The 24,938-nt window shown below is 40.7% G+C and overlaps 1 protein-coding gene across 1 annotated transcript in view; it reads right to left on the reverse strand.

The window, feature by feature from the left end:
- Positions 1 to 24,938, reverse strand: part of srrm4 (serine/arginine repetitive matrix 4) — a 58,018-nt gene that overhangs the window by 929 nt on the left and 32,151 nt on the right. The window contains exons 2-12 of the mRNA XM_073465573.1: positions 17,510 to 17,644; positions 10,354 to 10,437; positions 10,131 to 10,211; positions 10,018 to 10,044; positions 9,702 to 9,752; positions 6,250 to 6,333; positions 4,902 to 5,067; positions 1,423 to 1,745; positions 1,050 to 1,244; positions 651 to 752; positions 377 to 532 (exon numbers count right to left, since the gene is read on the reverse strand). Of these exons, the coding sequence (XP_073321674.1) occupies positions 377 to 532; positions 651 to 752; positions 1,050 to 1,244; positions 1,423 to 1,745; positions 4,902 to 5,067; positions 6,250 to 6,333; positions 9,702 to 9,752; positions 10,018 to 10,044; positions 10,131 to 10,211; positions 10,354 to 10,437; positions 17,510 to 17,644 (1,404 nt within the window). The remainder of the gene's footprint in view (positions 1 to 376; positions 533 to 650; positions 753 to 1,049; positions 1,245 to 1,422; positions 1,746 to 4,901; positions 5,068 to 6,249; positions 6,334 to 9,701; positions 9,753 to 10,017; positions 10,045 to 10,130; positions 10,212 to 10,353; positions 10,438 to 17,509; positions 17,645 to 24,938) is intronic.

The following is a 24,938-nucleotide window of genomic DNA, read 5'->3' on the forward strand; positions in this document are numbered from 1 at the left end:
CTGTAAGCATATTTTCTAGGTGTTTGTCATTGGCTGCTATCAGACAGCACTATGAAATGAAAGAAAATTAACACCTATTGTGTAACAGACCTGTTCTGTTAGGAAAAGTGAACATCAGACTTGCTTGTTCCTTTTTTCTCCACTTTTTGCCATCCGCTTCTTTCACACCTGCGGTGGCTTTAGAGCTGACGGTTATCTCAGCCTCTGGCTAAATGCCATTTCATGGTACACGGCTCATCAACACAAGAGAAAGACTTCAGGTTGGGGACTTTTTTGATTGAGGGGGCGGAGGGTGGGACCAGCAGTACATTTTTGCTGCCTATAGGCATAAAACTCTATATTGTAGCTATAAATAACCAGGCTGGGAAAGCTCTACCTTGTGATCCTGCGTGCCTCCAGATGGCTTGGCGAGTCTCTCCTCCTTTTCTTCATAGGAGAGTAGGATTTGCGTCTCCGTCTCTTCCCACTGACCTTATGTGCATGCTTCACATCTTTCCCTCTGGAGCTCGGTGTTCTTTTTCTGTCTCGTAGTCTGGGAAGCAGACGTAACAGTGTGAACACTTTAATCACCGACAATGTAAATATATATCTGTTCTTGTACACAACTAATGAGAAGGCAAAGACAAAGGGAAACAGTTTGTAAAGTTTACCTGTCAGTGCTGTATCTGGAGTAGCTTCCTCTGGAGCTCAGGCTGGCCACGCTGCCTCTTCGCCTCGGATCAGCCGAATAACTTGGCGAGCGGGAGTACGAGCTGGCAACGAGAAAAATGACAATGACTTCCCAATGACAAGTACATTATATCATCACTTTTAATTATGCTCCACTAATTCTGATTTATTAGCATTGTGTTGCTATTAGTTTCACAGGTACACATAGGTACAAATTTAAGTCTTGACCTGATAGTGGTGCTGTAGAGGAAAGTTATTATGATTCATCTTTGAGTAGATGAGTAAGAGTTTAATACATGTGAGTAGAAATGTATGAAACTAGCTGTAACTTGGGTATTAGTGGATGTCAGGGAGGTACAACATAAAAGTAGTCAGCCCACCTGCAAGATGACAGCGACAGGCTTCGAGAGTAGCGTCCGGAGTATCTGGAACTCCCCGAGGATCTGCTTCGGCTCCTGCTGCTGGATGACCGGGTTTTCAGTCGCCTCCGAGATGACTTGCTCATCCTCTGGGAGCAGCGTGAGGTCTTTGTACGTCTCACAACCTCTACCCGACATCCCAGGGTTATCTGCTCTCTGCAAAGAAAAACACATTAATATGTTTGAGTGACAAAGTCCAAACTGTGTTGTTGTTTCATCGCATGAGATGCACATTTCAGAAGAGGAGACAGTGTGGTCACAGAAGATAAACAGCTTGCAGTTTTCCTGGGAAGCATTCATTCAACTGGATTATTTATTATGAACACAACATTACCTCTTGGCGTTTCCACTGAAAAGGGTTGTAGACAAGCCATCCTCCACATAAGGTTTGCACAAGGAAGCGTAGCTTGTCACAGAGTTTCCTGAGTCAGAGACATTGTCTCTGTCAGTGAACTTAAGCTTCTCTGGCGAGGCCAGACGTTTACAGTGGTTCCTCTTGTTGTCAGTGACACTCGCCCGAGAAACACCAGTTTTGCTTGATGGCGGCGAAGATGTGTCATTCCCAGAATCGTAATCGTGCGGACCTTCGGTCTGGCTCGATAAATGCTGAGACCCTTTTCCGTCTAAAAGCTCGCTTCCAGGTTTTGACGACATAATCTGCAAACAGACAAATAGGCTGCAGATTAAAACCAAGCGTGTGTCGATAAATGGAACCTGCTATCTGCTTTGATGCACTGTGAATACTCTAGTACAAAGCCACATATCCCCTTGAAAACACAGAGAAGAGATTTCTTTTTTTTTTTCTCGGGACAGAAAACTTTGAAAGATAAAGACATCATGCAAATTTTGAAGCATGCGATTAACCTCAAAAGAAAGTCTGAACTCAACTAAAGTCAAAGAAATCAACAAGAAAACAAACTCAGATAAAGTAAGTCTAAACTAAAACAATTATATGAAAGGAACAACAAAAGAGCAGAGAAGAAAGAAAAACTATGCGTGGAAAAATCTACCCAGTCTAACTCGAGTGAAGAGAAGAAGAGTAAACAATAGCCCCATTGAAAAAGCCTCATTTAAAGAACATTGAACAAACATCACAAAATGGGTATTATGTAGAAATGAAAAGGATTGCAGACAAAGAGAGATCCCATCAGTCTAACTAAGAAAGCCCTCAGTATAGGACAGATGACTGTGTTCTTTCTCCTGTAAGAAGTAAATAATTAACCTGCACCGACCTACAAGTAAATCCCTAAATCTGCGGATAGCATCGACTTACCAATCAAGATTTCCTCCTTAAGTAGGTAAGGTGTAAGAAAAAGGGAAGAGCGGGCAACATAAGTGCATCATTAGAGTCGTAAATTGCAAGAAAAAGACAATAACCCTCTCTTCAAACCCTGAGCCAGTTAGACTTATATTGGCAAGTTCCTTTTTCTTTTTGTTTTTCGGGAGCGAAAAGTCCCAGAATACTTTAAAAGTGGGCTCGTATGCGAGTACAACTACTGCAAAGTTTTTTCAAGTTACTGCAGACGTCCATAGAGGGAAGAAGATACTGACTATCCAAGGATCATAGTTGAGTAATCTCATAAACGTATGATCTCTCTTCACTTATTGATAACGAGACACTCAGAGGTTTATCCTGTCTGTCCTCCCAAAGGTTTCCCACTATCTCGTCTGAAGGCGACACAACAGACCAACCCTGAGGGAAATTTACCACTCGCATCCACGCACGATCTGTGCATACTCAAGAGTAAAAGATTTCACTAACAGAAATTTTAAACAAAGACATTCTTCATTTTTGACAAGGCAACCTTCCAATATACATTTCATCTCAGCCTTGGTATTTTATGCTAATGGTTCTTTCATTGCTTTCTTTTTCGTTTTGTTGCCACAAGGTTTCTTATGCTTCCACCACAAGAGAAATTCACCATTTACATTTACAGAAAAGGTTGACATATTTCATAATCAACCACATTTCATGCTGATTGACATATTTTCCAGGGTTTTTTCTGTCCACTCTACCTACCGTTCCCTTTATGGCTTGCTTTTTTGGGAAAGAAATATTAAGCAAACATCACTCATTTTCACTTTTTGAAATACTGTGCCTTTTATTCACCAAATTAAAACCCATTAATAAATGCAAACACCACTGAAAAGTTCTGATACAGTAAGGCTACTGCACAGCCACCGACTGTGCAGTCCACCTGAAAGACTTTGGGATACTGAACGCCTGGCATGATTCGATATATGGATTAATTTATTGAATTTCAATTAAAAACCCTGTGGTGTGTAATTAAAAACATTCGTCTGTGCAATTAGCATAATTTAATGATCGCTGGAGAGAAATTAAATATATTTCATGCTCCAATAAGCATGAGACAATGAGTTTTAAGGACATAGCTGTATTTATGAGGCTCTTTGGGAAACATCACTTAAACCTGCAATAAAGAGCACAATCTTAAAATTCACAGCCTGTCGTCTGGAGGTTGTCATTCACAGTAAATGTTTGTTTACTTTTAGTTTCTTGTCAGCTCCAGGTCAGGTCTGTAACCTAAACAACTGAAACTGTATGCTGGAGGCATAACATTAAAACAGATGCAATGTCCAGAGTGGACTGAGGAGGGCTGAAGTGAAAAAGCTATATTTTGTATTCCTGCTTCTGTATCATGTCGTAGGTCATAGACAATATACAATATTAAAAAAATCATGTACTAATTACACAGCAGGACAAGAGCCTCTTAGTCCTTTTTATTGTTTTAACCACAGGGTCTCACATCACTAGAGAAGATTTTCTCACCTGTTTTTCTGTTGTTTTTGGTCCAAAGTGGCAAGAAACCTCGAATGTTTCACACTGACATTACATGAGCGCAGTGCCAGCGTTGGGTGCCAGCACAGGAAGCAGTGTGATGTTTATGTAGCGTAGCAGAAACTAATGGTTTATGTCCCTTAAAGCTCTAAACTGTAAGCACAGTCTGTCACACTTTTGATGACAATAAACAAGTGTTCCCTGCAAACCCGCTGCTCGCAGACTGCGGTTTGACCAAAGAGATGCAGAATGGTAACAACTACTTTTGTCTATGCATGTATGTACATGCAGGAGCCAACTACAAATCCAGTAACAATTATTTAAGGTGTAACCAAGTATTTTGTTTTCCTAATCGAACATGGTTATGATGCAGTTTGTTTAAATAATTCATTAAAAACATTGGCTGTGCATATTCATTAACATCATCACTGAATGAAATGTTTATAACTTCGCAATAACACCTTTAATAAAGGAATACTAATGTGTAGTGAGAAATAACATAAAGTTTGTGGTGTTGGTGTTAATTTATATTTCAATTTGATACTTTATTTCTCATCAACAGTTCCGATAACGTGTGATATTCCCAGTGGTCTCATTATTATTGTTGGTGGTCTTCTCTACCAAGTGGTTGATGGCGTTGGTTTATAAAAACAGAAAAACAAGGCTTGATAAAATTACTGCAAAATAAATAATGCATAAAAGGAGCTCAGAGTAAGGCCATGTCAGGTCTTCCATTTTGTAAATATTTATCCCTAAAAGGGCACTTAAATGGATTTAGACACATTATTTCCTGGAAAATGTTGTATTTTGGTCGAAAAATAAATATACTTCGATGTGGAATTAAAATTGTAATAGTGAGCTAAAAATAAAACCTTTTTGTCTTTATTGAGAATAATTTTCCAAACCAAACGGCCTCACTGTAGGCGCTGACAGGAAGTCGTTTTGCATGGCCACAACTGAGAAATCAAACTGAACAAGCGGCAGCACCGTGAAGAGTCCTAAAGTGTACTTACGGTGGCAGTTGAGAGGATGGAGCGATATTTTGGAGCCGTTTTACACACTGATTTGGTTGCAGGTCTCCACTTCAAGTCCGTGTGGTCAAGCAGTCCATTGGTTTCCTCTACTACAGCTGCCAGGTCTCCTAATGCCTGATGCACCACAGATTTTTGCAGATGGTGTCTGTGGGAAAATGCTGGATTTAGTTTTCATGACACAGCAATATGACATAACTGCTTCTATTTAGTCACAGCCAATTCTGCACTTCAAAGAAGGGGACAAAAACAGAAATGGTTCCTTGAGTGTTACAGAGATTGCTGAGGGATTGAGTTTCAGATGTATAAAAATGCAGTTTGACGCTCAGTATTTCTTGATTTTTAATGTGACTTTCTCTTAACATCTTGAGGAAACTCAAGAGGATTTTTCTTTTTTCTTGAGGATTTTTTAGATAGACAGAACATGTACATGTTCTGACTTTCATGACCAGAGGAGGAGGCGATGGTGGTGGCTTGACAGCTTTACATGAAATGTCTGCAAAGCCAGAGACCAGTCCAGCGGATGGAGTGGAAAAAGTCGTGATACATTTACAGTCAAGAGAGAGCACTTCACCACGTTTTGTCCAGAGGAGGGGCACCCCAGAGGCCACTTTATCATGTTTTAGCTACCGTAGGGGCATCCAAGAGGGCACTTTCGCTGGGTTTTTTTCGTCCACCAGTGTGCATTTGAGACGGCTTTTCAACATTTGTATACGTGAAACCACTGGATATTTTTAACAAGATGTCAGTACATTTTACAGACGTGTATGGATGTAAACGGGGTATGTTTAAAAAGATGTGGGGACAATTTGCTGCCCATTTTTGTTTTACGAGACGTCTGAACAATATCCAGTTCCAAGAAACCTGTGGTTTTGCTGAAAGGTACATATAGCCAACAATTATTCTGATGATTGGGTTATAATTAAACCTGTGTGAATTCTGCATATGTCAAAGTTCACTAATTATAATTGCAATACTCTACATTCAATGGTAATCAATGATTATTTAAGAGTTAATTAACACCAGTGGCTACAAGGACCATCATGCCATCAACCCTGTTCAGTATAATCAATAGAACCTGTGGAATATGACGTCTTTCATATTATCACACATCCAAGAATTCCCATATGTCATTAGAACTGGGTGCATTGATCTGTGGAGTGAATTTGGGGCCCTTTCCTGTGAAGCTGTGATAAGGACTGAGATCAGGAAGTCACCCCTGCCTTATCAGTCATCGCTGGCGTGTGACCAGAAACTCGCAGACACCTCGGGCTGATAAGATAAACTGAGGGAGTGTGGGGGGTGAGGCGGCGGAGGGACGGCTTCCTACCTATCCTCTGTGGAAGACTGGCAGGAAGAACTGTCCGACTCTGACCTCCGATAGCGTCGTCTCCGCCTTGAGTGAGTCCGTGAACTGAAGGAGGCGATGAGGAGAGCAGAGGAGAGAAGACACAAGTGGATGAGGAGCTACGAGCACGATGAATAGTCAATCGACCAGACAGACATTTCTTATAATCACTTAATCATTTTTTTATTTATCTCCAATTCCAGCTTCTCAAATTTGAGGATTTGCTGTTTCTATCTGTTGTATACACAAATCCGGGAAAATACCGAAAGTAGACAAGTTGCCATTACTGCGGTGGTGTCTCCTTAACATATCTGCACATTTGAATGCAAGCTGCCTTCGGAAGTGAACAATTTTCTACTTCTACCTATACTTTCTATGTAACGAGTGTAGCAAGTACACAGTACTAGTACAGTACAGTTACACAGTACATCATTACAAATGTTTAATCTTACAATCTTACACATTTTTTCTCTTTTCCCCATTATTTATTCAGGCTATTGTTGTAACCAAACCGAATATGTAAAATATGAATAATGCCATCCATTAAAGTAACTTTAATCAGTAACTGGGGGCCACTTTCTAATATCGTTAAGCCAACTACCCATTGTGCCGTCACTGTCAGCAGAGACTGCTGTAATGGCGGCGGCGCTAAATGGCGGAACACACAAATTGGTCGCCAGCATTCGTCAGTGCCTTTGTAAATTGATCACATTTGTAGCTAATGGTCTGTAGCTTGTACAAATTGTCCATATACACTTTTTGTTAATCCATTACTTTCCTTTTGGTCATTGCTATAATTGTGTTCTCATTATTTTGTAGCTTTTTAAGATTTTTGGTTTTACTAATAGTTTTGACTGATAGTTTTCAGAACTGAACTGAACTGAACTGAACTTTCCAAATTCTCTTAATTAACTGCTGAGGACACTGCGACATTGGGAATATACGGGCCAACAATTTAGCCAGATTATCTAAACCATTTTATGAAAGGTAAAAGTCAGAGTATGTCCAAAATGTCTGTATTAATTCCTTTTTGCACAGGAAAACTGTGTGTGTGTGTGTGTGTGTGTGTGTGTGTGTTTGTGTGTGTGCAACTGCAGAAAGTATGATCAGTCAAAGGTTAACCCAGGAAGTTTGTCTGTAAACTGTTGTAGATGTTCACATCGGACACATCGACTTATGAGCTTATAAATCAACATTGTTTTTGTCGGTGCCGTGGTGTGTTAGGATTGAAGGAGCCAAATAGCGGGTCATCCACTTTATCTCAGGTTAATGTCTGACAAGGTCTGTTGTATGTAATTCCCCGTCTTGGTCTTCCTGCAGTTTCTGTAAGCTATCAAATAACGTTGAAAGCTTTAAAACCTGCCTGACTTCTTTGCCCATTGAACTTCTTTTTAGCAGTGGAGCTGCGTTCAAAGACCTCAGCAGTTAACTCTCAAATCAAATCAAACAGGTCTGTGGTTGTGCTCACTGACGTTTCCCCTGTTTGGTGAAGGAATCGATAAATCAGAGTTTAGTGGGAGGGATTAAGAATGAAAAATAATCTCCTTCATACCTAGCTACCTAGATGGATGAAATCTGCACCGCTGTACAGATTGTTCAAATCAACTTATACAGACACAACTTCTAAATCCACATTTGATTTAAGGATCTATAACTAGGAAAGTAAGATGTTGCCAAGATGTACTTAACTGGATTTTACCCATCAACCCATTCATCTGTTGCACCAGATCAATCAGGTCTCATCAATCTGCGTATAAATAAAACAACTTTACACTTTCAGATTGCGTGCAGTGCAAACGCCAATCCCATCAATTTCTGTGGAGAGCAGATCCACAGTCATGGAACGGTCACAGTTTGGTTAGGTTTAGCAAACAAACCACTTACCAAAGATGTCGTTACCTATGTGACATAACTTTAATATTTTAATGTTAACTAACTGGACTTCTTTGCTTTAAATGATGATTCTGAAGTAAATACTGATTGCACAGTGTAATGGCTGTAGGAAAATGTGCGTCCCTGTTTGGATTGGTTCCTTGTAAACCTTGCTTTCACTATGCTTTTTGGCAACATTACGCCACAAAGGAAGCCAACAGGAAGAGGCATTGTTTTCCCTGGTCAATTTCCTCAGGTAACGGTGAGGGAAACTGGAATAACTGTGGAAAGTCAGCACTGCAAAAGAAAAAGATCCTCTCTGATGGACGAGGCAAAGAAGGTTTTGAGGGAGAGTGAGAGAAACCGAGGTACAACAAGAGTGGAGAGCGCTACGGTGTTGTGCCACAGTCTGCTCCCCTGTTGAGATGTGTTCTCTCTTACCAGCAGGACTGTTCAAAATTCCCTCTACTAAATCAGTAAGTGACAAAATATTTGAGTTTTACTCAGCCTTTTCTTGGCACTAAGATCGAGCTCAAGATCAATTTCTAGGTCAAATCGGGATTCTTACGTTTTTTTTTTTTTTGCTTTAGACAGCAGCCAGGCCATTAGCGGTAGCCATGTTGCTAATGCTACGTGATACCACAGGGAAACGCTGGGAAGGGGGAGAGTTGAAACGTTCTCTATTTCCTCTTTAAGTTAAAAGTCAACGTTGACGTTTAGTTTCACATGGGACTCAACATCTGTCTCCTGGGGGACAGGCCTGTTTGTTTGACCCATTCATCAACCCCAACCTCCACCTTGCTTGGACTTTCTCGCTCTTCATATTACGTCACCTGACATTTTGAGGGTTGGAGTATCACCTGTATGACAAATTGGATTTATACTGCACAAAATCTGAAAGTCTGAAGTTGTGTTGTTTGTACGCAGATTCAAGCGATTTGGCTGTGGCAAATGTTTAGCTAGTGTTTTCATGTATAATTAAAATAGTTTGTGTCTTTCCAAGTGTCCATTTCCACCTCTTATGTACATGACCCATTTTTGAAAAATAGGAGGGCGCATAGAAGAAGGTGAGAGTTTAAAGGAAATGCAAAGACATGAAGAGAACAGAAGCAGCGAGAGTTGCACAGAGCAGTGGTTTCTGTTGAAGTAAGCAGTGACTGAACTTGGCTCTGTGCTTACAAACAACGGCTCGTTCGTCCAGAGTCGAATTATAAAAATGTTGAAAGATCACAGCATGAAATTGGTTTCTCTTACCCTCTTTCACCCCCTTTTTTTCCCTCTCTTTGTGGCTCAAGCTTTCAATCAGTTTTCCTCTTTACGAGGCTTTTTTCACGCTCCGCTCAGAAAAATAAAAGCTGCACGTTTCTGCATTCACCCGTCCTGCCCTTACATGAGAGCATTTTGGAGGAGCCTCTCTCTCTCTTTCTTCCTCGGCAGTGGATGTTCTGAAAGGGCTGGATGGGCTTATACCACGGCGGAGGGAGAGGAGGTGGAGGGCGGGTCAAAGAAGTTGTGTAGGCTTTGGTGAGTACATGATTCTGATGCAGCAATCGCAGACTGACCTTTTCTTGTGCTTGCGTTCATCCTTTCTCTTATGTTTCAAACTCGAAGAGCTGGTGGGATGAAAGAGAATAGAATCATGAGCGAGAAGCATTAAGACTGACAAAGCTGGCACAGACAGCCTGCTTTCTTACTGATACATACTGTAAAGGGCATTGGCTTTTAAATTGGAAATACAGAAACTGTACAGAAAGCAGACGCTGAATGTTACTCCTCATTTATGACTCTGCTGCTCTTTTTATTCAAATATTTGAACCATCAGAAATGTCAGAAAAAGACATACACAGCCTTATAAACTTGCAATAACCATATACGTACCTGTGTTTTGACTTTTTGGAGGTATACCTGGCAGAGACAAAATAAAATAAAAGATGAGTTAAAGTTAAATGTCATGCCATTTTGCCGATATTGTCGTAGTAAGAGAGATCTACCTATGCCGCTTGCTTTTCTTGGAGCTCTTCTTCTTCTTCTTTTTCTTCTTCCGCAGTGGCGACAGGCTGTGGGAAGGAGACCTGAAGCAGGAGAACAAATCAACATGAACTCTAGCTTGCATTCTCCCATGCACCTCTCAATTTATTTATCTCAGGGAAACTTGACAAAAGGGGCCCAACAATACATCTCGCCGCAGAGTCATCTCATTTTTTGGAAACTGACCTTTTCCTTTTCCTCTTCCGTTCGGACTTTCTCTTCTTCTTCTTCCCCTTGGGCCGAGGGGAGAGGTCCTCATCAAAGGAGGGGCTGCAAGCAGAGACAGAGCAGAGGGGACACTCCTGTATTCAGACCACTAATGGGATAGGAAATGTGAAATCACAGCTGGAAGAATCCACATTTTTAGAGAGCGGGATACAGCTCTGGAAGCCAATTACCTGGACTTTTGGACTGCTGAGTCTCAGTGTTGAGGTTTACTTCTCCCAAATTACCTGTTTTCATCTCACTCGCCTCTAGTTTATTCTAGCAGTGCACATAGTTTGAGGTTTATTTGTCCAGTTTTTGGACTCCTCTTTGTTTCAAACACCGTACAGCTCTTTGATTTCCATTTTTAAATTAAAATTTCAAACAGATATATTTTACATATTGTTTTAATTACTTTTCATACATTTCCATTTTTCAAATCACATTTTACCTTTTTTTTTTTTTCTATTGTAGAATTATGATTCTTGACTTTTACACTTTGTCCAAATCCCTTGTATATGATACTTAACCAGATGGCAAGACACCACTAAAGGTAGGTGAGAAAATGTGTTTTACTTCCCTACTTTGGCTGAATCGCCCCTTGAATGCAAGATATGAATAAATCATGTTGATAGTTTCAAAGTGCTAACTGGTGTGTGACCAGCTGAAATAAACACATCAGTGAAGCAGTGCAAACAGCACATTATCATTAATAGATGATTCTAGTGTGTGAGAACTTCCACAGGAATAATCTTCACCTACTTCTGATATCACAGAAGTGTTGCCTGCACTTGTCCCTGCGAGAAAGTGTTAAACTCACTCTATAATGGTCTCTTTCCCCCCTGAAATCTCAGAATGAGTGGGGTAAAATATTCCACATGACTCATCATTGCCATCACATAACTGCACATAAATGCATCCTGATTGATCCTGACATGCATAAGCAAGATTATCTGTGAGCCAAATGTCCCTATGAGATGATCCCATCACAACAGAATGATTAAATCCCATCCAGACTGGTACAAAAGCACAAAACAGATCACATGCCAGTGAGCTTCACTGAAGTCAAGACTGATGATAATAATCTATGATACATCCCATCCACTGCACCGTAGTTATGTCAGGGAAACGCTTCCTATCCTTCGAGTCTGTGACTCTGAGGTATGTTGGTTCGTCCCCCAACCTCTTTTCGTTCTTTCTGTTTTTCGAACATAGAATCACACGAGGGCTATAGGTTTGCACCTAATGCCATAAACCGTTGAACCTCTCTTCAGCAGTAATGCCTCTGAACAACTGCCTTGATAAATGTGCCGTTTGATTGTTTTTGAGTTCACGGTTTAAATGAGTTTTTCACCTTAAGAGAATCCAGTTGCTCAGTGTAGCTACATCATCTAGGTGAGGTAGCTGCAAGGGACAGATTGTTTTTTATTTTTTGTCTGGGAAGAAACCAAGAAATCCCTTTTCAGAATCCATGATCTGACACACCTGTCACTTTCTGGCGAGCAAGATATTTAAAGTAAGTTTATAAAATGATCAAAATCAGCGATGGAACGTAACTAAGTACATTCACTGTAATTCATTTTATAAATTGTGCTCAGCAGCTGAGATATTCCTGTCATCCATCCATTCTTCTCTTCAAGTGTGCATTCATCATTATAAAGAAAAGAAACTTGTCAGATTTCATCAGTTGACTAGCTTGATTGCTATCCAGAGGTCCACTTCATTTTCTCTCTGAAAATAACTGATGTGGAAAAGGAGATGAAGGCCTTTGAGGCACTGCGGCCTCATTGTATGACTCTTTCAACTTCAGACAGACTGGAATTCAGAAGGAGAGTGAGGGCGAGCATGTAGGCTGAAGGAGACGCTGTTCACTGCATCTCACTCGGGCAGCCTCACCTTCAGTTTGATTATGAGGGTGCAAATAAGCTTTGTTGGGGAAACAGGAAAGGGTGTCTGGTCCAGGTCAAATCAGAGCTAATGTGAATTTCACGGTGGAGTGATGGGGTGTTTACATCGTTAATGGCAGGGTAGTAAATAAGGCAGAGGCGGGAGTTGGCATGCAGACATGAAGCACCGCAGGAAACAGGGTACATGCAGACGCACTGAACTGTTTTATGAATTCATAAAGGAAGCTGACGTGCTTGACGTATCCGTCCACTCTGAAGTCATTTTCAGTCGTCACAATTAGTTAATCATTAGATTACTCAAAACGACAGAAAATTTATCTGCAATTATTTTGATGATTGATATATTGTTAGGACACGTTCACAGGCTCCAGATTTTCAATGTCGCAATTTGCTGCTTGACGATGAAGCAATCACACGGGCTCTGGAAACATTTGATGGGGATTTTCCACAATTTTTTGATGGTTTATAGACTAAAAGATTGACTGTAAAAATAATCCACAGATTAAGCATACTGCAAGACACTTTTAACTGGTTATGTAATAGTCTCAATGTAATACTGATGCCTCTATATAACATACATAAGCAAATGAGACAGACTGGGTATATATATCATAGTCATTCTTAGTGCCTTTGACCAGGCCGAATAAGTCATAAAATTAAAACATTTTTTTAATGGTGGAGTGCTGTGGCTGAATTCAGGAGTCTGACAGCCTGAGGAAAGAAGTTGCTCTGTAGTCTGGTGGCTCAAACAAAGTTAAAGCTTTGTCTGTCCTGTCTGTTTTGCAGTTGGCAATCCCCTCCCTCCTAGCAATCACCAAAAATAGCAGCAAACAGGAGGATCCTGCTCTCTTTATGTTCAAGAAGAGACAGGACCGCCTCTATATGGAGTTCTCTTTCCTGATTGGATAAAGTTGGCAGGGATACCAGAAAATATCTTTTTTCTTTTACTGCATGAGCAGGAGGAGGAGAGATATGGGTTGCTGACAGTGATTGCTACTGGAATATAGAGCTATTCAACACTCATTTCACTTACAGCAGCTTTAGGTTTGTTTCACTATCGTCATATCCCACTAAGATCAGTGTATGATCTTAGTGCAAAAGGTGTATGAGACACATTTTATCATGCCTGCTTGAGGGTAATCGTTGGCCATTCTTGTCAAAATTCAGGGAAATGTGCCTTTACGTTACACAATCAGCAGGTCATGCTAACAGGTGAGCGTGATCAGAGCTGATCCAGACAATGACAAACTGCAGCCCTGCTTGATATATGCGACCACAGAGCTCTGGAGACTATGTGCCGGTTTCATTGGATGCAGAAGACTGTCTTGCTATAATAAATGGCCCTGCTTGGTGCAGTCGGCAGTTTGGGAGCATTAGGAACTGAAATGCATTAGGGCTGATTAGACAGACCAAGCCCAAGTACCCTCTCCTGGTAATGAGAACGCTTTGTCACTCATTAACACCTCCACCATTCTGGCCTTGTAGGAAGAGAGCACAAGGCAAGCATTTGCATTTTTTCTTGCCAGCAGAAACGGTTCCTTTTGATGAGGTGGAGCGAATGAAAGGGAGAATGAGAGAGCAGTCAATTGCCAGCTACACTGGGAATGGTGATTGCGCGAAACAATGGTGTATGAAAATGGGATTTGGGGACATCTGATGAGAATATGCTCAATGCTGAATGCAGCCTATTTTCCTGGAGAGCATGCTGCTTTCTTTCTCTGCCGCAATCATGCATGAATGCCATAAATGTATGCATGTAACTACATCCTAGATATGTCATTACATAAAAGATACATCCCTCGCTTGGTGTCAGGCACTGTATCGCATTCGGTGCAGGCGTGGTCAGGTGGATTTCGTCTTCTCCTTGGGGGGGTTCTTGCAGGGTTTTCATGTAATTAAATGTGTGATTCAATGGAACTGGATGGAGATGTTTCATTCATGTGGCTTTTTTTTCCCACTGAATCTATTTTCTAAAATATGCTCACTGTAGCTAACACACTGTTTCAACACAGAAGAAGGCGTCAGTGGCTTGTGATTTCATGTTATAATTAACATCGGTTGCTATTCTAAATTGGACCTCTGCCAGCTTATTAGCAAGATAACAATCCGAAGAACAAATGTCTTCCTCAAAAGATACTTTTCTCAGGCAGCTACTTGTGATGCTTTGTAATTGAGACAGAAAACTGGGAAATGAATCCCACCCATTAGCCACTTCTTGCTTAATGGAAACGAACAAACACAAGCACAATATTTTTCACGCATTTCGTCTATTCTTCATCACTTCTGATCCATTAATTATCCGCTCAGAGCCGGTGGTCCTTGGTGGCTGTGATGCATCTGTGTGGCTGCGGAAGCTCAATCACGACTGATGTAGCTGCTGTTCCGTCTCCTCGGTCTCTCCTCCCACCAGCTGACCTTGTGGTCAGAGTTGATAAACAGTTGCCTCATGGTGATTAGTACTCCTGACAGTCAGATCCTCAGATACGTGCTTACAACCCCGCTGACGCAGGCTGCACCGTGTTTTAGAGACGTTTCTCTTTGTGATCAGCGATTATCAGAAAAGATTAGAATTCAGGATGTAAGATCATTTGAGTTTAGTCTAAATCTGTCTAAGTTAATTCAGGTACTATTAATCACATAAGGCTTATAACCCATACTTATCGTCCTAAGAAGCCTTGGGGGTCCACTGAAAGTTTTTGTACTGTTCCTGAGTTTAATCAAGAGTTGGCTCAGGAAGAACCTTTCACTTTGCATCTGATCTGTCTCGACTTTTAAATCTTAAAACCTATTTTATTGAATGGCAGTTTGTTTATGAGTGTGTCTTTATGCATTTTTAAATTTTATTCCTCCTACATTGTAGACTTGATTATTGTTTATAGTTGTTTTTGATGCTGCTTTTGTGTTTTTATCTTAGTAGAGGCTTAATTTGGCCTAAAACATGCTTTATAAATTAACTATTATTACTGCTATTATAATTACTATAATATTCAGAGACTATCCATCTAGATGGTGGCTTGATTACAGACTTTTTAGACTGTGTTCAAACCAACTATAGTGCTTCAAAACTGCAGCTTCCTCAGTGATTCTGGTGTCAGATCTGGCACAGACTCAGGATCATCTGGTAGCAAGTCGAAACTCATTCAGCTGTGTTGCTTTTGACTTTTGAATTGCGTGCAGTACATACGCCAAAGTTTTGCATTCATCTGATGCGCTAACCCTTATGTTCTCCGGAAAACAGACGCATCCAAATACCAAAACTGTCAGACGACGTAGTATAAAGAGTGAGAGAGCATGTGCAGGGTGGAGGTTGGTTGATGGCTGGGTCAAGTAAACACAGGACTTTCACCCAGAAGACAGGTGTTTCCTGTTTTATTTTGTAGTGTTCATCCTCATGTGTCATGTTGTGTTTCTTCCTGTCTTGTCCTGCTGTCCCTCCCTTGTGATTGTCCTGATTAGTTTCACCTGTCCCTGATAAGCCTCCTGTGTGTTGTCCTTCTGTTTTCCCAATTTCTGTTCTAAGTGTTTGCTCTCTGTTTTCTGCCCTGTGTTTCATCTGCGTTCCCCAACCTTTTTCTTCGAATTGCACTTGGTTAAGTTACTGAATGTTTTGTAATTTCTTGGTTCTTAGTTTTTACTGCCTGCCTGTTTGTTTCATCAGCTTCTTGTTCTTTCTGTTCCACCATTTGCCTGCCTGGAGTCTGTATTTGGATCCTTTTTTCCTAACAGTTTGTTGTCTAAATCTAACCAAATTGCGACTGTTATGCATATATAATTATGTTTGTTTTTTTACCATGACCATAGGACAAGGTTGAGATTTAATTCTACAGTTTAACTAATTAACTGTCTTTAATGGAAATTTCAGAGTTGTATAATTGTTTCATGGAAGTATTCAGTGTTTTAGCATCTGATTAGCCTTAAAACTCATTTGTACAAATGACAAGGAGTTCCTGGATTGTCCTTTAGCTTCTCTTAAGGAACTGTGGCCACATGCCCACACCAAGGCAGCTCCTTGCGCTTTCTGTTGATGTGCACTGTGCAAAATTAGCACATGAAAATACATCTTTTTCATTGGTCTAAACTCCACAGTAGAGCATTTCTTCTAATGTCTGAAAAAATAATGCACTCTTATGAAAGATAATATTAAATTTTGAGGAAAATTAGCTCAGACACAACATGTTTGATTGGCTCACTGACTAGATTATATATTACCACTGTCATTTTGTAGCTAAATAAAAGAATGCGGTATAAGATTATGGTATGGTCCTCATGTCCTTAGTTAAAAGATAAAACTGGCTGGCTGTCCACCTGACTAAAGGCATCTCTTGCGATCCCTCAGTACTCGAGTTTCAAACGTCTTTGTATATCTCGCCGCCATGTGTAGCTACTGAACAGAGAAGCGCTCTACTGTAAGTTCAACTCACAGAAAAGAGCTCTCAGTTTCAGGGATAAAAAGCACGACAAATCTTTTTCCATCAGATGTCTGTTCTTGCACGCACAAACTGGGAAAAATGATTATCAGAAGCCTGTGTGCCTGCGCGTTCTCTGTGCTCGCTGCTGAATTGAAAAACAAAGAGAAGCTGCCGCTGGGTATAAAGTTCATCCAAAGAGAAGCGATTCATGTTTGTGATCCTCTCTAACGCACCTCAGATGCGGCTCCAGTCGTGTTTTACATATCACTGGCTGCTTCCCCGCTATGTGACTGCGAAGGCTTTGAAGGTGTCAGATTAATTAAGAGGTTTCTTACGAAAAAAAAAAAAATCTGCCTGAATTGATTTTTCCCACCTCGGAATAAGAAGCCTGAAAATTATTCTCGGTGTGTGAAGGAGACTTTTTGGTTCAAGGTGCCGGTGAAAAGACAGGATCTGAATGACACCGTGCGGAATTCCTCATGTTTGTATTTCTCCACTGGGCCCGACCTGATAAGACTGTTTACACTCCTCGCACCAGAATATAGAGATTAGCTCTGTTTTCTCCCTGAGAGTCAAGCCCTCGAGGAGTTTTGTTGTGCTGTTAAAAGGCTTTATCACCAGCACTTAAATCTACAAAAGCAACTCCGAAAAAACAAATAAAAACTTAAACCATTCATCATCAGAAACGCTTCGCCGTAAACAACAATCCTACAGCTTTAAAGGATCTTGATTTCTTGAGTTTTTCATCTCTTTCAGAAAACCTTCTTGATGGTTTTCGAGTGCTCCCGCTTGGCATTTGTGAAAGCATAACAACCATCTCACCTCCTGGCCCTGCGATGACTGTGGTGTTTGCGTCCTTTTCCCTTGATGTAGCCATTTCTCTCCACAGCGTCCACCCTGGTGTCCGCCGCTTTCCTCTCGTCGGTCTTGAGCGGCAGGCAGGCTGTTGTCTCCAAACTGTGAGTGAAGAGAAAGATGAAGCAGAGAAGAAACAAAAAAAGATTGAGTCTTGGCTCTCGTGCCTTCTCTAGAGAACTTTTCAAAAAGTGATTTTTAGAGTTGCCCACACAGTTTGCGCCTCCATCATACAATAGCGAGGAGGATTTAGCATGCTTGGTTAGCCTTATTCCCTCTGGTCTACTGGATATGTGTTTTATTCCCCTTCATTTCTCCCTGCCAGCCATTCTACGGGAAAAATTGGAGGTCAGCCATTTACCATTCAAATCGAGGTGTCAATTGAAATGTAGTTATTTACATGCTTCAGTTGCCCTGACATTTTGGGAAATAGTGTTTTCTATCTTGTGCTGTGCAGATGCAGCCACGGGAGATACATGGTCATGAGAATAGTTTGAGTTCTCCTTGAATTTTTTTCATATTTCTGATAAACCAGAGCTTAAAGATTTCTCAGTTGTAAAAAGCAAAAGCGGAAAGTCACACACTCAGCCTCGTGTTTGAACATATTTTATGCAGATTTAAAATTGGAGCAATTTATTTTTGGCTTCCAAATAATGCTGCTATAAGTCAGGTGTTTACGAAATTCATCCACCTCCACCTGAGCCTCCCAAAAATCTTCATCCACAGTCAAACGCTGCAGAACGAATGACTAAATAAACCCAACGATTAGATGTGAACACACAGTTCTAGCCCTGCTTATTATCCTCTGTTTTAGTCATGGGAGATTTGAGCGTAATTACACATTCTCCTCTTCTTTCGAGTGGCTCCCGTCTGATTGTAATGAGAAGATAATCAGAGCCAGAGATTAGGCCGTCAACGCTGCCGCCACCTCCTCCTCCTCCTCCTCTTCCCTCTGCGACGAGCAGGCAGGTGCCGTCGCTTTCTATCTTCCTCACCTTCCTTTTCCTCTGCTCCTCGGCATAAGAGGGAGTGCCCCCGGCAGGGAACTAATAATGTAAAACGGCAGACCGGGTGCTTCGACATGACCGAGTGTTTGAAAGGTGGCAGGGGAGATAAAGACAGCCACCGGAAGGATGATTAGTCTGATCAAGGAGGCTGATGGGAGAGGAACCTTCTAATATTTTGCAGGTTCGGCTAATGTTTGCTGAGTGTTGTTGGACATGCACATACAGTAAATGTCTGTTTAGATTGTTTTATGAATTGCTGTATGTCATTTGGAGTGTTTGAGGGGACAAACTGAGAAATGATTCACAGTTATTTCTACAGTGGCTGATAGAGATCATGAATCTTACTTTGTCATTGTTCATTTTCATTTAGTGAAATGTGAGTGACCAACCAGTCGGAGTGGGAGATAAGGATAAAATCCTCTATCGCAGTATCTACAATTGGACTTATTACATTACTGATATACTGATATAGTGTGATGAAATATGTTTTCAAGAAAATCTGAGAAATTGATATATTGAATAACTGTATTTGAGTATTCATTAAAGGTGCAATGTTTAAGAAAAATTCCCCCCGTTGCCGTTCTGAAAACCCCCTCCTTCCAGCAGACCATAGATCCTGAGCTAGCTAACACTCCCCCGGTACTACCAGCATCCTGTCTGGACCGCTTGCAGCATAACTGAGCTAACAAGCTTCGGTTATATGCTGCCCCCTATTGGTTTGGAGTAGGAATTCAACAGGTGGCCAATTCTTACTCATTGCACCTTTAAATAATACACGTAGGCCCACTACTTACTATGTCAATATGATGCTTTCAAGCTATTTTGTTATTATGCCTTTATTTTTTTATTATTTGCAAAATGTGAATGCATATATTTTCACACTGTCTTGAAGTCAATCTATAAAAATTTGTTTGATGTCGTCTCATACAACCGTCCTGAGATAAATCCTATACCTGATCATAAAGTTAAATCAACACCTCTCTAAAACAGTTTCAACAATATTTGAACATTATAACCTCTATGAAGGGAGGATTTATTGCAGGGCAGTTGTATTAGTCTGCATTAGTTTTAGCTCAGTGTCCCTAATAACATACAAATATCTATAAACACAGGTGATATAATAGAGCCTTGTGGTATTTCAGACTAGTAATCATTTACTAGTCTGTATCTCATCCATTCAAAGGTGACAGAGGCTACGTACCACATGGACATTTCTACAAAACGTGTCCAATCAAATTCACATTACATGTTTGTGACCTGACAGTCATATCAGGAAGAGGAGGGGATAGTGAAGGAGTTACAAAATAAATTAACACAAAGTTGCAACGTAAAAAAATGTAAAGTTTCAAGTGATCTGTGGTTTGCAGAAATGTATATTGTGTTGCAGAGAGAAAGATATGGAAACATTTGAGATGCCTCACGACTCCCCAGCATACTTTTTTTTGCCTTCTTTTGCCCTCTTGATAAACTGTGCAACGTGTTCCAAGATTGAAATTATAAGAGCACAGATATCTCATCCCTGCACAAATGGTGGTGTGATAAAAGGAGGATGTTGGAGCTGTCAAGTGGAACGGTGAAGACAGTTCGTGGTACCTTTTTTCTGATCACCTGTTCACATCATGAAAGTCGCGGTTGATTGGTCGGCATCCAGTGTGTCTGCCATGTCCCTTGGCCAAGTCACGACAAGACTTTGTAACGTGACCACCTCAAAAGGGAAATTATCTTTTTAGACTGTTCCTATGCTACAGCAATTTAACCTCCCCTACCTCCTCTTGTACTAGCATTTAGATTTACATAAAATTCTATGTTTCTTTCAATATGTGCTCATTTTAAATTGAATGTATACCTATAAAAACAAATGTTGAAACCACCTGGAACTGTGCAAATACCGCATTCCCTGAGTGGACTTGATTCACTCAATTTGTGGCCAATTAAACATCCAACTCTTGTATGTCCACTCCAGTTTTTACTGATCTGATGCATCAAAAAATCCAACTTAGCACAAGAATTTAGCAAAATCAAAGTCAGTAAACAACTGTAAAGCAGACCGTAGAGGTCACATCAAAAGATATTGATGTGGTAATACATCCTGCGAAGATTTGAACAGTATAAGCAATTTACTTGACACGGGAGAACAAAAAGCTGAAACATTTGCGCTGCTGAACACTCCGCTCTGAGTGGGCTAGGGTGGAAAGTGGCCCAAAGCTCCTTTTACTGGCCCCCTCTCTGCTTCTTTGTTATTTGCTGTCACTCTAAGAGCAGCGGGTTGATGAGTTTTAAATGAAATCGATTTCGGCATCACAGATGCACATTCGTCTGACCCGGCCCTGCGATTTATGGCTCAAACTTTCCAAGCTGTAAGTGTCAGGATTTATGGCAGGCCGTTTCTATCCCTCAAACACCACCCCCTCGCTTCTTCTCTCACATGCATACACGTACATAGATACAACTCTGTGTCTCTCAAGCTTGAACAATCCTTTTGTTGTCAGAATTCATAACCAGCCAGCGGTTGAAGGTATTTAAAGGAACAATCCAAAAGCGGCAAACTGGCAAAAAGCTTTAAATGAATGCAAATACCCAGCGGATTAAGTGAGAGCACTTCATGACGAAGAATTACGTGGACACTAATCCTCCAAAATCCTGACTGGATTTGTTTACCATAAAACAGGTAAAATGGAGTCATAGGCTGGGATCAGCTCCACTGCAATCCCTCATGAAATGTGACATGATGGGAATCGTAACCATTGTACTATACTGCGCGCAGCAACACTGCGGATACAAGCGACGTCCCACTTCTTGACTGTATGACCTCTTTCTCTTGTCATTTGTGTCATACTGTACATGTATGCTTCAGAACAGCTCCCTGAGCGATGAGTAACTCTGTCGAGAGAGGACCGACCACGCTGTGACTAGCTCTCGTCTCCGACTGTGTCACAGAGGGAGCGTCTCACTCCTCTCAACGTGGAGCGCTACTGCTCTGTCATCCAACTCTGCTGTTCACTGTCACGTGGATGGGTAACAAATACTGACAGATGGTGCACAGAAACACACTGCAAACAGGAAGAGAGCACTTTGCAAAAGAGGGTGAGGATGTGATTTTCACCTCTCTGCGTGTTGAGTGTGTTCCAGTATTGTCTCCTAAAAATATGTTATTTATTTGCCAAACACATTTTGGTGACTGCCGCATGATTCATTTAGCTGACAAAGTGTTTCATCCAAACCAGAAAGTGTGAAACACTGGTTTAAATGATAAAGATATTGATATTATGAACAAGTACAGTATATGGAAATACCCAAATCTAAAAAGCTAATCTCTGAACTAAACTACAGCACCCAGCTTGTTTAGGAAATTATCTAGCCTTTAAAAGAATACAAGTATATGTTAGGCCTGTTGTTAATTATTTATGTAGGAACTAATGGGTCTGAAGTGCCACAGGGAGCCACAGAAGAGGGCCATTGAAAAGGGAAAGAATTGATATATGAACTAACACAGCTGTTTTTTTCCCTACTATTGTCAACAAAAAAACCTAAATATAGAATCTTTTCCTTTAAGGAGTGTTTTAGTTGTCCATAAAAATAACATATAATATTCCACAAGAGAATATTACATGGAAAACAAATTAAATGAACAATATCTGTGTGTATATATGTAATATATGTGTCGAAAACTTTTATGTTGAAGTAATCATGTATATAATGTTGTGATCCTACCCTCTCACTGAAGTTACATAGTGCAGAAAAAAGTGATAAGGGGGTGGAGTGGCTGAGACAGAGACACCATTCAATCTATTACAAGACACTGTACCATCAGCATGACATGAAGATGTTATTTTAAGGGAGTGTTTTTCAATCCTGGCCCTGGTGGCCTCCTGCCCTGCACGTGTCACAGTAGATGTTTCCCTGCCTCAACACACCGGATTCAAATCAGTGAGTTGTTATCAGGCTTCAGCAGAGCTCGATGACAAGCTGATCATTTGAATCAGGTGTGCTGGGGCAGGGGAACATATGATCCCCTGGATATCTGTCGAGGTATCCTTGAGCACGACACTGAATTGCTCCATATGTCTGTTCCATCAGCGTGTGAATGGCTGAGCATAGACGTATTGTGGGACGCTTTAGTCAGGAAGCACTGTATCGCTCCTGATGAGCAGGTGGGAGCGTTCAAATGCAGGTCCATTTACTATTTCCATTCATGTGATTATAATGTTTATGTGACAGCACTCATTTAAACGTGTTAGCAGCAACGAAGTAGTGTCACATTATCAACAGGTCTGTTTGGTCCAAAAAAAGGAGAAACAGAAGAAAAAGACAAGCAGGACTTGTCTGACCTTTTCACTTTTTTACTATCTAACCATCTGCTTGTTTGTTGAACCTCCAGCTCTGTGCTGAGATATTCATAAAACATCATTGACTGCCAGAGCCACAGGAGGATCATCATAGTTTGTGTACAGTTTCATTGTCCACACCTCATTTACGATGTAAAATTGAGATAAACTACTACAATATCTGCCAGGAGCTGCTCTGTAATCTGCCAGCTGCTTTACACAACACCGGCTCACTGTCGGAGGGCTCAGACTCACATCAGCTGACATCGTACAGGTGTGCACGAAGCATGCAGGCAGCCATTAAGCCAACCAGCAAAACAACGCTACACAGCTCCGATGTTTGCATTAAAAATGTGTCAAAATCACACCAGCGATTAACACAGATTGCATTCTCAGCTGCTTCAATTACATTCTGCAAGACATATTTTCATCTGCACTCATCTGCTGTTCCAAATGAAGTGTTTACTCAAAGTGTGTCAGGGAAAACCGCCTGACAGTTTGCTTCAGCAGGCCGCCTGGGACATTTGAGTGTGTGCTGGATGAGTGCAGGGGATCTGTGGGGACACAACAAAACACACAGCACTCGAATGCAACCTTTTCTGTATAACCCTTGTGTCTACAGATACCCCGCTGTGACAGAGTAAGATCTTACAAGATAGAGTTAAGAGACACTCGAGGGGAATTTGTGCATTTTCTCATCTGTGATCTCATCTAATCCTGTTGGCACAAACAGACAAAAGCACTCACTCTCTCTGTTGTGTTTTGCGATCTCAGCGTAAATCAGTAAAGCGTCACAACCTTTTCCTTTTGGGGTCCATTTAGCTCAATTCATTTGGTTGGATTTTACTCTTAATTCAAATTCTCGTTCTCTTATGCATCTTCTTAGCTATTGAATGGACCAGGGATTTATCTTGTGACCTCTCGAAAGCTCGAAATACGCTTATTTGCTATCTTGCTCAGAGTTAGATGAGGAGATTGATACCTCGAGTCTCTATGGTAAATATGAACTTACTGCCAGCAGCCTGTTACATTAAAGATGCTGGTTACCTTCGGACAGAGACAGACTGGCTACTCCCACCGAGTCAAAGCTTCTTTTGGCTTCTACATGGGCATTGTGGTGTTTTTGTTCCCATCGCCACCATAACTCAATTTTACTAAATGTAAACACATGCCTTTAAAGTGCATCTAGATGTTTGTTTTTTCAAACTCCTATTCCATGTATCAAGAGCTCTGTCTCTTTGTTTATTATTTGTTGGCCTGTAAAAAAAGATGCATAGTGCACCTTTAAGCTCCTTCCCTGTCAAACTCTCCCTGTCAGAAAATGTTAAACTATTCCATTGATAGCTGAGCCTTAAAGTAGTCTATTGATAGTGCTTGTGGCCCGACATCACAGAATATGGCCTGAATTTGGACATACTGTAATTTGCAGTTCAACCAAAGGGTGACTTTCTTGTCACAGAGTTTCCGCTGAGAGATTTTTAGAAATCTTAGAGGGAAAAGGAAGCAGTATTTCAAAGGAAAAGAAAAAACAATCTGAATGTATTTGTATATCAGATGTATTTTTTGTATTTATTATCCTTTAAATAATCTTTTTTGACCCCTCAGATTTCTAGAAGGATAGGGTCCTTCTTTGGTGTCCTGACCCCCAGACTGGGAAGAATTGGAAGAGGTGATGTGCTAATTCTATATATGTATATATATATATATATATACATATATATATACATATATATATATATATATATATATATATATATATATATATATATATATATATATATATATATATATATATATATATATATATATATGACTTCATTTTAAAAATACTGATACCAATATCAGTATTGTAAAATGAGGTTCCAGCCAACAAAAATCCATTTTGTGTGCCATGCCCTCCTCACAGGTGCTCTACCCCGCTGAGTGCTGAGAAGCCTCACGCCTAATAGAGCAAGTGAATAACAAACTGAGGCAAATGAGTCAGTGGATATACACGGAAGAATCAATACAGCTAACCCGAAAGCAAAAACAGGAAAACAACCTGAGGCGATCGATGGATGATGC

Source organism: Pagrus major, chromosome 5, assembly GCF_040436345.1.
Source record: "Pagrus major chromosome 5, Pma_NU_1.0".
NCBI classification, from domain to species: domain Eukaryota; kingdom Metazoa; phylum Chordata; class Actinopteri; order Spariformes; family Sparidae; genus Pagrus; species Pagrus major.